This window comes from Polypterus senegalus, chromosome 7 (genome assembly GCF_016835505.1).
Source record: "Polypterus senegalus isolate Bchr_013 chromosome 7, ASM1683550v1, whole genome shotgun sequence".
In the NCBI taxonomy this organism is placed as follows: domain Eukaryota; kingdom Metazoa; phylum Chordata; class Cladistia; order Polypteriformes; family Polypteridae; genus Polypterus; species Polypterus senegalus.
Window position 1 is genome coordinate 109525705 of NC_053160.1, and position 13382 is coordinate 109539086.

Sequence of the window (13382 nt, forward strand, 5' to 3'; positions counted from 1 at the left end):
TGATATGGTCAAAATACTCACTTGCCTAATAATTGTGCACACAGTGTATAGTGCTCCTGTGTAGTTTAATTATCTCCTGTACCGTCATCAGTCCACACCATGAACCTGTCCCAGTCATTCAATACATAAGACACAATGTTTCTCCAGATATCAAGAGTGAGCCTGATATGGCCGTGCAATATGTAACACAGAGAATGGAAAAGATAGGTGCCATCTCCGGGCATGGAAACCACTCAGTAAGTGACAGTTCTTTGATCGATGGTAATCACCTCGATAGACATGTTAATGTGGGTACGGTTGGAATGATAAAGGAAAGGGGTACCTGAACAATGTGAATTAAGTGTAAAATACCTACACAATAACTATAATCATAATAAATGAACAATAAAACAGTGGAGAAGCCGTGGATTAAATAAAAAGACTGTACTTAACAGCAAGGAGACGTGAATCCCGTGGTGAAGAAAGGAAGGGAATGAAGAGACTGGAGCGACGGACGGCCTTATATAGGCAGGCAGCCAACAACGTGGGAGGCGTTGGGATGGGGGACCCAACGCCGCCTCACATGGTGACTGAGCTGCAGGCTATGGACATATATATGGACGTAAGTAGGATTCAGTTAGCGTTGGGAACCCGCGTACCAAATTTTTTGAAGATAGGCCCATAAGTAACAAAGACTGTTGAAAAGTTCAATATGGCGGCCGACAGTGGCATCATACCACCGAAATAAGTACCAAATTTCAGCCTTCTACCTATACGGGAATTTGGAGAATTAGTGACATTTGGAAAATTCAATATGGTGGCCGACAGTGGCGTAATACCACTGAAATAAGTACGTACATTGGTTTTGGTTAGCGCAGGGAAGCCACCTACCAAATTTAGTGAAGATGGGGTCAGCCTTCTACCTACACGGGAAGTTGGAAAATTAATGACGTTGGAAAGTTCAATATGGCGGCCGACAGTGGCATCTTACCATCGAAATAAGTACGTACATCGGTTTTGGTTAGCGCAGAGAAGCCGCCTACCAAATTTCCTGAAGATGGGGCCATAAAAAAGATAGTTCAACATGGCGGACTTTGTCGACTGTTATGACCGTTACGTGTAGAATTGCGAAATGAAACGTGCTTAACTTTTTTAAGTAAGCTGTAAGGAATGAGCCTGCCAAATTTCAGCCTTCCACCCACACAGGAAGTTGGAGAATTAGTGATGAGTCAGTGAGTGAGTGAGTCAGTCAGGGCTTTGCCTTTTATTAGTATGGATATATATACAGTGATCCCTCGCTATATCACGCTTCGACTTTCGCGGCTTCACTCTATCGTGATTTTTTCTCATACACGCTTACGTCACTACGCATGCGCTTTTTGAGAACTTTAATCTAAGTCCTACAATGGCTCCTAAACATGCTGCTTTTTCTAAGCCTTCTGACAATAAAACTAAGCGCCGGAGGAAGATGCTTATTATCCAGGAGAAGGTGAAACTCTTGGATATGATTAAAGATGGCAATACCCTACAAAAGCCTCCTCACGCATGAAAAGACAATGCCAGCAACTGCCTATCAAGATGTTCTTCAGCCGCGCACCCACACACCCACTGCCTACTCCTAGTACTTCTTCACTGAAGACAACAATGCACCTGCTGAAGATACTGCACCACCTCTGAAGACTCTCCTACTGAGGTCGTGCCTTCATAGGTTAGTGGTTGTGTGCAATTAAATGTACAGTACAATAATCTACTATATAAAAGCGTTCGGGATTGTCCTTCCGTCCCGTGAGTGCAAAGCGTAGCAGTATTCCGCTTATTACAGACTTACTACTTGCGGCTTGAGGTATGAAGCGACGCGATGTGAGCAGAGTTCTGGTGCTGTCATCATTCCCTTGCTTTTGTGCGCGATGCGCTGGAAAAAATAGACCAAATTATGTCTCTGGAAATAATGTTGATGGAGTACAAATGCCTCACCGCGTAGTAAATATCAGGGGAGAGGGTGCTTGCTTATTCTATCTATCTATTCTGCTAGCTTATTTAGTGCATTAAACTCCGTCTTTAGCGGTACAGATTCGGGCTGACATTGTATGACTTTGAACAGGCACTTGAGGGGATGAAAAAAACTTTTCATTTTCGGGAGATGTTATGAATGGGCAGTTTGATGTTCTCATTTCCTACACTTACATGCCTGATGTACACATGGAGCGCACAAAAATTGAGGATAAAAGTCGGTCGCCTTAAAAGGCAAGTGCGCCTAGTAATATGATATTTGTAACATCTAATATGTCTTATTTTCTCTTATTTTGTCTAATATATTGGGTAATATGAGTGTAATGGTAACTAAAGGGTGTTATTTCATGTCTAGAGGGCTCTAATAATGTTAAAAAACATATTTAGAAGGTCGTAAACAGGTTTTCTATACTATAACTGCGAAAATATTCAATTTATAAATAAAGAATCCTACTTTACGAAAATTCATTTATCACGGTAGAGTCTGGAACGGATTAACCGTGATAAACGAGGGTTCACTGTACACATATACATACATATATATGTATACTAGCAAAATACCCGGGGTTCGCAGCGGAGAAGTAGTGTGTTAAAGAAGCAATGAAAAAGAAAAGGAAACATTTTGAAAATAACGTAACTTGATTGTCAATGTAATTGACATATACACATATATACATACATACATATATCTACATATATACACACAAATACATACATATATATATATATATATATATATACATATACATACATACACACACACACACATACATATAAACATATATATACATATACATACATATCTACATATATACACACACAGCTATTTCGTATCAGTGCAATACGCTGTTTGTTAAAACAGTTGACTCCGCTCTTACGTGCAATAACAAATCAAATCATTCAGTTGTCTTTGCTCATATGTCATTTTAGAGCTGGACGCCTGGCATCTTTTTTTGGCCACAAGTTCATTTCTGTTTGGTGTGAGGTTCTGTGTTGTGGAGATTCTCAGGATGGATTGCAGGTGCTCATCAGTGAGGCGAGTACTGTGTGCTGTTTTGTTAGTCTTTATCACTGAGAAGAGCTTCTCACACAGGTATGTGCTACCAAACATGCACAAGGTTCGAGCCGCATGTAGACGGACTTTTTTTGTTCTTCAAAGTCACCAAAGCGCCGTGCAAACTCAGTGCGCAATAACTCTAGTTTCGCAATAACTTGCAGCATCATAAGGTAGACTTGATTAACGCGGTAAGTGTTGGCAAGGCAGCTGAAGCGCTGCATTATGGGATCTGTAGTTTATTGTGTTACCAGCGCTTCATATACCCGGGCCATTAATAACAATAATACAGTATATAAAATGATCTCGGATGTGGCCCGCGGCCCTTGAGTTTGACACATATGGACTAAATAGAACTTGAAAAGATATATTTTTTCAAATGTGATCGCGCAATTCAAATAGAATTGGCGCACAGCCTGCATGCCTCAATAAGTCATCCTCCCTGCTCTTACTTTTTTACCGTTCATCTAATGAATACACTGAGTATGGCTTTACCAAAACAATCATTGATGGCGAATAAAGTATCCATTATTTGAGTATGTAGATCGGGATATATATATATATATATATATATATACACATATATATATACACATATATATATTCCCGCGCATAGCGGAGAAGTAGTGTGTTAAAAAGCTAGAAAAGAAAAGGGAACATTTTAAAAATAACGTAACATGACTGTCAATATACAGTATTTGTTTTGTGAGTGTTACTGAGTGTTGCTGTCATCAAGGATTTGATCATCATTATTTCTTTCAATTAGGTTCGTATTTGTAGGATGTGTTGTGTTCAAGTTACATTCCGTGTTTGTCAATCGTTGTAAAGATGACAGGTTTCATTCATCGATTCGTTTCTTACTGCATCAATAAACAGCTCGTGTTCTTCTTTATCTGAGACCTGACACACTGCATGCACGGGTTTTTTACACTGTCTTCCTTTAGCGGGACATTGACTTTTCCACCGTGTGCTTTGTTTCCACAGTAGCTGGATTTATGAATATGCTTATCAGACGCTTCATATGTTTTGCTGCTTTTTCAATTGTGTAATTGGGTTTTTGTTCAGCGCTCTTTGGAACTGTTGCTTTTTACCTATGCACTGCGTCAGTTCACATGAGCCACTCGGTGTACATGCATCGAAGGTTCCCAGCTGTGCTGGTGCCATCTTGTGCTATGTCCATGGCTGTATTTAATGTTACCTTAGTCCTGGCACTTAAAACTTTCTCTCGCAGTTTCGCTGAGTTTGTGTCAAACACCACCCTGACCATCTCATCTTCCTCTCCATAAGCACAGTCCTTCACCCGTGAATATTTACCCGTGGCAGTTTGCTATTGGATTGCCGCTGACGGACGGCCTTATATGGGCAGGCACTGAATTACAAATGCCAGCGGCAGCCTGTCTATGAACTTAATTTAAAGTGTAGGTTTACATCGTGCTTTGTTTCCGAAGTAGCAGAACTCATGAATATGGTTGTATATGTCACTCGCTCGCTTGTTATTGTTTCGCTACCTTCTCAATTATATAATGCATGTTTTCTTCAGCGCTTTTTTGAGGTCTTCCTGGTTTTCTATGTACTTCGTGATTACGTGGGAGGCGTGATGATGTCACACGAAACTCCGCCCCCATGGCGTTGAAGCTCATCTCCATTACAGTAAATGGAGAAAAACTGCTTCCAGTTATGACCATTACGTGTAGAATTTCGATATAAAACCTGCCCAACTTTTGTAAGGAAGCTGTAAGGAATGAACCTGCCAAATTTCAGCCTTCCACCCAAACGGGAAGTTGGAGAATTAGTGATGAGTCAGTGAGTGAGTGAGTGAGGTCTTTGCCTTTTATTAGTATAGATATACCTACATATATACATACATACATATATATGTATATGTATATATACCTACATATATGCATACATACATACATATATACATAGATACATACATACATACAACACATCAGATCTCAATGGGAAAAAGAAATCCTCCTGGATATCTATACTGATATAGACTGGGTAATGTGTTAGGAACGAAAGGATGCCACATCGTTTGATGGAAATGAAAATGATCAACCTACAGAGTCCTGAATTCAAAGACGCCCCAAAAATCAGAGTGAACAAATTATGTGGCAGGCTAGTCCATTTTGCCAAAATTTAATTGCACCAACTCAAAATTGTACGCAGCACTTTGTATGGCCCCTGTGTTCTTGTATACATGCCTGACAACATCGGTGCATGCTTCTAATGAGATGACAGATGGTGTTGTGGGGAATCTCCTCCCAGATCTGGACCAGGGCATCACTGAGCTCCTGGACAGTCTGAGGTGCAACCTGGTGGCATTGGATGGACCAAAACAATGTCCCAAAGGTGTTCTATTGGATTTAGGTCAGGAAAGTGTGGTGGCCAGTCAATGGTATCAATTCCTTCATCCTCCAGGAACTGCCTGCATACTCTCACCACATGAGGCCAGGAATTGTCGTGCACCAGGAGCCACTGTACCAGCATAGGGTCTGACAATGGGTCCAAGGATTTCATCCTGATACCTAATGGCAGCCAAGGTGCCTTTGTCAAGCCTGTAGCGGTCTGTGTGACCCTCCATGGATATGCCTCCCCAGACATTCATTAACCCACCACCAAACTGCTCATGCTGAATGATGTTACAAGCAGCATAATGTTCTCCATGGCTTCTCCAGACCCTTTCACTTCTGTCACGTGCTCAGGGTGAACCTGCCAATTCTGGTATTCTATGGTGAATGCCAATCGAGGTGCATGCTGCTGGGCAGTGAGCTCAGGGCCCATTAGAGGACATGGGGCCCTTGGGTCACCCTCATGAAGTCTTTCTGGTTGTTTGGTCAGAGACATTCACACCAGTGGCTTGCTAGAGGTCATTTTGTAGGGCTCTGGCAGTGCTCATCCTGTTCCTTCTTGCCCAAAGGAGCAGATACTGGTCCTGCTAATGGGTTTTATGGACCTTCTATGGCCCTCTCCAGCTCTCCTAGAGTAACTGCTCGTCTCCTAGAATCTCCTCCATGCCCATATATATATATATATATATATATATATATATATATATATATATATATATATACTGTATATACACACACACATATATATATTTTATATATATATATCTATCTATATATATATATATATATATATATAGTCCACTAGTGGTCCATGGACAACAGTTTAGCAATCACTGCTTTAGAAAATACATTTTGAACATGAGAGTCAGTCCGTCTTAAAATCCAGAGTATTTTCTTATGCAATTAAAGGAAAAGCCTTTAATTACAAGTGTTTGTCACATTCCACCTAACTCACTGATATCAGCCTATACCAAAGTACACTGGGGAATGCCTAATATACACGAAGGCAGCTGGTCAGCCAGGGTCAAACAAGGTATATAATAACTTGCCTTTTTCGTAGTCGTATTTTGTGTGGAATCTGTGTAGACTAGAATTCTGTTTATCCCTTCAGGTCCAATATGGGCTTAGCTTAATATATTCATAATACACCACTCTCTTATTAATAAATGTTATTTTAGACCCCTCTCTTGCAGATACCATCCAAGCACAGACACCCCCTCCCACCCCTAAACCGCCTCTTTACCCATTTAGAACACTTGTCAACAATGGCATGTGCACAGTCTCCAGTTTCAGCTTCAATGCTTCCTTTTCCTTTGCGTTACAGTAATGTACCATCCCATCTGAGGTCAAACCTTCCTTCAGAAAGTGTGACTCACGGTGATAAGCAACCTGCACTCGGAATACAAAGCCATCCTGCAAAACAACAACGCTTAATATTGTAAAAGCTCAAATAACATGGTTAGACAACTCACATAATTGGAACTTGTTTACAAGTAATCACATACTACATAAAGTATAAAAGTTTAAACACTGTAGGTGTAATGATGCTAAAAAGACACATTTGTGATATAGGGGGGGCATTCCATCAAGTGTGCTTATAAAATCAAGATTTAGCCAAATATGCCTTGCTTGTATATAAAACTCATTTTCCAATCAGGGCTCACTTGGTTCCAAAAATGCAAAGTGTTTCTCTTTAACTCAAAGTGGGCTTCAGCAATCCACGATTATGCACACATTCATGAGATTTAAGTAGCCCTTATAACACTATTTTACTGATAACATTTTTCAGGGCTCAAAAAGCACAGATTTTGGCTCAATATTGACAGATTGAGTAACTGTGACTTTTATTGTGTGATACCATTATTATGTATTACAGCATTAATTGGTTAAAGAGTTTTATTGTATTGTCATAAAATAGAAAAACATGCAACAGAGACAGTGGCAGACATCCATCAGGGCTCAAAAAGCACAGGAGATATTGCACCATTGGCAGATTTGAGTACCAGTGCCTTTTAGTGTCAAACCATTGTGAGGTAGATTTTATTATGGGACAGCTTTTAAAAGTTAGTTTTATTTAATTGTCACCCATCCATTATCCATCCCGCTATATCCTAACTACAGGGTCACGGGGGGTCTGCTGGAGCCAATTCCAGCCAACACAGGGCGCAAGGCAGGATACTCCAGAATTTCCACAATATAAATTATATTAAATTATATATTGTACATTTAGAAATCAAAGAAAACTGCAGCTTCTGTCACTGGTGCGATGTCCCAATGTCGCTGAAGATGAAAAAAATTCAAAATGTTACAAACAGCTTGCACAGTGGTCTGAAATTTGCTTCTGTCAGTAGATTTTGAAATGTATGGTTTCAAGTAATTCCACATAAAGTAGGTTTTTGAAATTCTGTGGCTGTTAGTAAAATACCAAGGAGTCTGTGCTGTCCTTTCACTTTTTATTACATGCACCCTCATTCACTGGATTTTCAAGAAATAGAAATTCCACAGATTATCTCACAGGGTTGCTGAAAATAAACTAAAAAAGTACTGGACCAGACTTCAAATTTTATAATGAGTGTCTCTGTTTTACTGGTATATACTCAGTTACACAGCACATTATATTTTTAATATTTAACTATGACTATTTTACTGTAACTAATATAAAATAATAAAGAGATTAAGTGCATTTATTTAATGAGGATTGCAATTGAATCTATTAACACTAAAATTCCTGAAGCTTACGAAAAAACTTAAATCCCTTTGTACCCCTCCATCAGCATCCTTATCTGTGTGTGATGCAGCTGGAGTTGTATAGGGTAAATAATACAGTATATTGTTATTTGGAATGCATGCATTTCATGTGTGTTCCTGGTCTATAAAGATATGGGTAAGTGTAGGGTGAAAGGAAATGTGAGAAATGCAAGAAATGCCTGCACACACACTGAAAGCAGAAACTTTTTCCATGTTATACCAGTAAAGACGAGAACTGTATAATGTGTGAAGAGCTTAGTCCAAATATCAAATAAACACATGTGCTTTTATTCAAGAATATAACCAAGGGGAAAAAAAAGACTTTTCAATTTACTTGTGGCAGTCCATGGGTTAAAAACACAAGCTCAAATATCAATCGACAGGGAGTTTACATGTATTCTTCAATGGTGCAGAGGTAAGAATTGCTGCCTTATAACCCAAAGGTTCCGGGTTTGAGACTCGGCACTCCGTGTTATGAGCAGTGAGCTGCTATTATTAGAATTTCTACAATATAATAAAATCATACATTTGAATTGAGTCTGTAACACCCGGTGTAAATTTTGGCTACTTGTAAAAATTAGCGCTTGTTTTTTTTATTATTCAGTTTTATTCTCTCAGTGAAGTTCACATGGTACAATGAACTTGCATCTCCCTCTTTGAGTTGATGGCATTTATCTCCATTCTTTTCAGAAGAGCAGCGCTGTGGCTGATGCCTGCTCAGAACTGTTTGTTGTACCGGCAATCAAAGATACAATGTCCAGTGACTGGTATCAAACTGGACAAAGGCAGGACCATAGCAAAATACAGCTTCTTCACACCGCTTTCGCTGGCTAATAGCCTGCTGTAACGCAACGCAACTCTGCTTGGCATCTTAAGTAAAATGGGACTTCCACCTGTAGCTAAAGTCACTTCAGTACACGAGCAATTCGCCACGCTAGTGTTTAGATCTGACAGCACCGTGCGGACGGTGTATGCACCCAAAAGTCTGTAATGGCTGGTGTAAAGTTAGAATTAGGTACTTTTTATAATTAGGTACAGGCAGCCCCCGGGATAAGTACGAGATTATTTTAATAAATGCTATTGTTGACCGACTGTAACCAAGTGCTCTGTCAATGAATGATGGAGTTTCACCTCTCTCTGACCTTTTTATTATTTCTACTTTATTTTTCATGGTGATGGTTTTTCTCTTCTTTACTGTATCACCAGCACTTGCATCAGATTTGTGTTTCAGAGACATTGTTGAAGGGTGAAGACAAAACGTTAAGATGAGCTCTTCTCCACAGCTATCACAGCAGGAAGGCACCCCTCGTCAGCACGTCTGGTGTACTGATGAAAGACAATTTCCTGTTATGTATTTAACAGTACAAGCAGGCTTGCTATTATGAATGAATGTGTTCACCACCCGCACACCACACAGTCACCTCCAGTTGCAATACAGTATTCTGTCTGCAGCATCCACCCACAAACAGGGTGCGGTCAAAGGCAGGTAGTAAATCACCCCATCAAGCCTCTGTCTCGCACACGAGAGGCAGCTGTGGCTCGGGTGACTATGGACCCCGGGTCACCGCTTGCTGCACATCCAGCTGCCCATTGAGAATGAATGGGAGCCAGAGCCGACCGAGGGACACTACACTGCGCAAGCAGCAAAATCGCCCCCGTCCAGCCACCACTTGCAGTGTCCCCAGGCTGATGATGACAGAGCGGCAGTTACTGAGGAGCAAGCATCACATCCCCCAGACAGATGAATGAGCAACTGCGGCCCAATTCGTAAGTCGTATTTCTGTAACTTGGGGACTACCTGTACTTTTGATTTTAACATTATGGAACACACACTTTTTACTCTTTTTTATTATTACTGTATCTTTTCTAAATGTCTCTCTCTGACAAAAAGGCAATAGGGATGAACTGCATAATTATTTAAATGTGGTATTTTATTAATTCCTGTCATTTCTTACATAAACAGTATAGCTTTGAATGTTTTACTTCTTTGAAACGAATGTTGAATTAAGTTATACAACTGTATAACTGAGAATGCAGCAACATCATATTTGCTAAAAACATCATGTTACTTAAAAAAAGTGGTAATGAATGACGTTATCTGAATAGTGTTCATTTTAAATGGATAGTTTAGGTTATACAGGTGCCGGTCATAAAATTAGAATATCATGACAAAGTTGATTTATTTCAGTAATTCCATTCAAAAAGTGAAACTTGTATATTAGATTCATTCATTACACACAGACTGATGTATTTCAAATGTTTATTTCTTTTAATTTAGATGATTATAACTGACAACTAATCAAAGTCCCAAATTCAGTATCTCGGAAAATTAGAATATTGTGAAAAGGTTCAATATTGAAGACAACTGGTGCCACACTCTAATCAGCTAATTAACTCAAAACACCTACAAAAGCCTTTAAATGGTCGCTCACTCTAGTTCTGTAGGCTACACAATCATGCTGACTTGACAGTTGTCCAAAAGACGACCATTGACACCTTGCACAAGGAGGGCAAGACACAAAAGGTCATTGCTAAAGAGACTGGCTGTTCACAGAGCTCTGTGTCCAAGCACATTAATAGAGAGGCGAAGGGAAGGACAAGATGTGGTAGAAAAAAAGTGTACAAGCAATAGGGATAACCGCACCCTGGAGAGGATTGTGTAACAAAACCCATTCAAAACTGTGGGGGAGATTCACAAAGAGTGGACTGCAGCTGGAGTCAGTGCTTCAAGAACCACCACGCACAGGCGTATGCAAGACATGGGTTTCAGCTGTCGCATTCCTTGTGTCAAGCCACTCTTGAACAAGAGACAGCATCAGAAGCGTCTCGCCTGGGCTAAAGACAAAACTGCTGCTGAGTGGTCCAAAGTTATGTTCTCTGATGAAAGTAAATTTTGCATTTCCTTTGGAAATCAAGGTCCCAGAGTCTGGAGGAAGAGAGGAGAGGCACAGAATCCACATTGCTTGAGGTCCAGTGTAAAGTTTCCACAGTCAGTGATGGTTTGGGGTGCCATGTCATCTGCTGGTGTTGATCCATTGTGTTTTCTGAGGTCCAAGGTCAACGCAGTCGTCTACCAGGAAGTTTTAGAGCACTTCATGCTTCCTGCTGCTGATGAACTTTATGGAGATGCAGATTTCATTTTCCAACAGGACCTGGCACCTGCACAAAGTGCCAAAACTACCAGTACCTGGTTTAAGGACCATGGTATCCCTGTTCTTGATTGGCCAGCAAACTCACCTGACCTTAACCCCATAGAAAATCTATGGGGTATTGTGAAGAGGAAGATGCAATACACCAGACCCAACAATTCAGAAGAGCTGAAGGCCACTATCAGAGCAATATGGGCTCTCATAACACCTGAGCAGTACCACAGACTGATCGAGTCCATGCCAGGCCACATTGCTGCAGTAATCCAGGCCAAAGGAGCCTCAACTAAATATTGAGTGCTGTACATGCTCATACTTTTCATGTTCATACCTTTCAGTTGGCCAACATTTCTAAAAATCCTTTTTTTGCAATGGTCTTAATCGATATTCTAATTTTCCGAGATACTGAATTTGGGACTTTATTAGTTGTCAGTTATAATCATCAAAATTAAAAGAAATAAACATTTGAAATACATCAGTCTGTGTGTAATGAATGAATCTAATATACAAGTTTCACTTTTTGAATGGAATTACTGAAATAAATCAACTCTGTCATGATATTCTAATTTTATGACCGGCACCTGTAATGTTTTACTATTCTTTAATGAACATGCAAGATTAATTTTAATGAGAATTCTGCAACATTGAATGGGAATTTCATGAACTCACAATCCACATTATACTAAGCTTCACTTTAACCTGGTACGGACCAGGCTAAGACATAACGCTCAGATGTCTCCGTTGCTAAGTGTGACTTGCCCTTAATCTTCTTTGGTGGAACCGAAACAGGCATAAATAACCGCTGTATCTGGATTTAAACAAGGCTTACTTGCTAAGTTCTACTTTGTGGAATACCCCCCCATAAGTCATAAATAGCATCTTTTTTAGCAATGCAAGAGTGGCACAGTTTAGACAATCTGGTTAAAAGTTTAAAAATAGAACTCAAAAAATACGTTGAACCAAAGCACAAAAATAAGATTTATTCAGACAAATGCTTGTATTAATGGCAACATATATTTTAGTCAAATATAAGAAAGGCTGTAAAGAACTTATTTATACCTTGTAAACATCTAAAGCATTAACAGCAGTACGACAGATTAGGCCATACTGTTGCCTTAGGAGCTGAGCTAGTCGAATATGGAATGCTGACTTGATCCGGCGGATTGCTTCCTTATTCTGTGGCCATTTCCCACTGCCCTCCATATGGCAGATTACTGTAAATAATAGGAGGAGGAAAAAAAACTGGGTGATTCCACTAGGTCGTCATAAGTAGGTAAAACAGCTACTCAAAACAAGAAATCAAGAAATAAATTAGTCATTTAACATTCATCAGCAAATGAAATGAATGAATGAAAAATGTGTTTTTTTCAAATACATTTTGTAATGTCAACATATGTAAATAAAACAGAATTAGTTTCAGCACTGAATCCAGTGGTATACAAAGTCTAACTGTGATGCAAATATTGTCCTTTGCCTTCTGATGCAACAGCTACTGTTCTGTAACCAATTTAAATTTACTAAGGGGACTGGTGGAAGGTGAGATACGATAAGAAAGTGGTAAAGACCTGGTAGCCATTTGTTACATGTCTATGTTATTCACATTATTGTTAGAAGAAAATTCTAAAGTCATTGCTACTAATATTAAGTAGCATATGTCAGTTACTAGAGATTTTTCATTTCTTCAAATTGTCATTTTTCAGTTTAAAAAAAAAATGAAAGTATATTTAATAATTTCATCTATAAATCTAGAAAAGTGATCAGTGCATATTTTGTACTTTCACATAAATACAGGGAGATGGGTGTCATCCGAAATAACTGGAAAATGGGAGTTGATGTCCCAATCTGGAAAGGAAAAGGTGCTCGCCTGGACTGCAGCAAATCGGTGCCGGGTAAGGTCCTTGCTGGGGTCATCTGCAAAAAGATCCCTGATCACTTACTCACCTACCAGCAAACAAAGCAGTCTGGTTTTATGCCTAAGAAGTCTACCATCGAACATCTTCCTGGCAGAGGGTTATCCTAGTTTCTTTGGAGCCTTTGTCAATTTTTTGCAAAATGTTCGACTCAGTTGATTGATGTGCCATGTAATTG

General features: G+C 39.6%; 1 protein-coding gene across 1 annotated transcript in view; it reads right to left on the minus strand.

Annotated features, from left to right (window-relative positions):
* The window catches only part of nol6 (nucleolar protein 6 (RNA-associated)), a 309483-nt gene that overhangs the window by 113191 nt on the left and 182910 nt on the right, over positions 1-13382 (minus strand). The window contains exons 17-18 of the mRNA XM_039757964.1: positions 12354-12508; positions 6644-6813 (exon numbers count right to left, since the gene is read on the minus strand). Coding sequence (XP_039613898.1) covers positions 6644-6813; positions 12354-12508 — 325 coding nt within the window. The remainder of the gene's footprint in view (positions 1-6643; positions 6814-12353; positions 12509-13382) is intronic.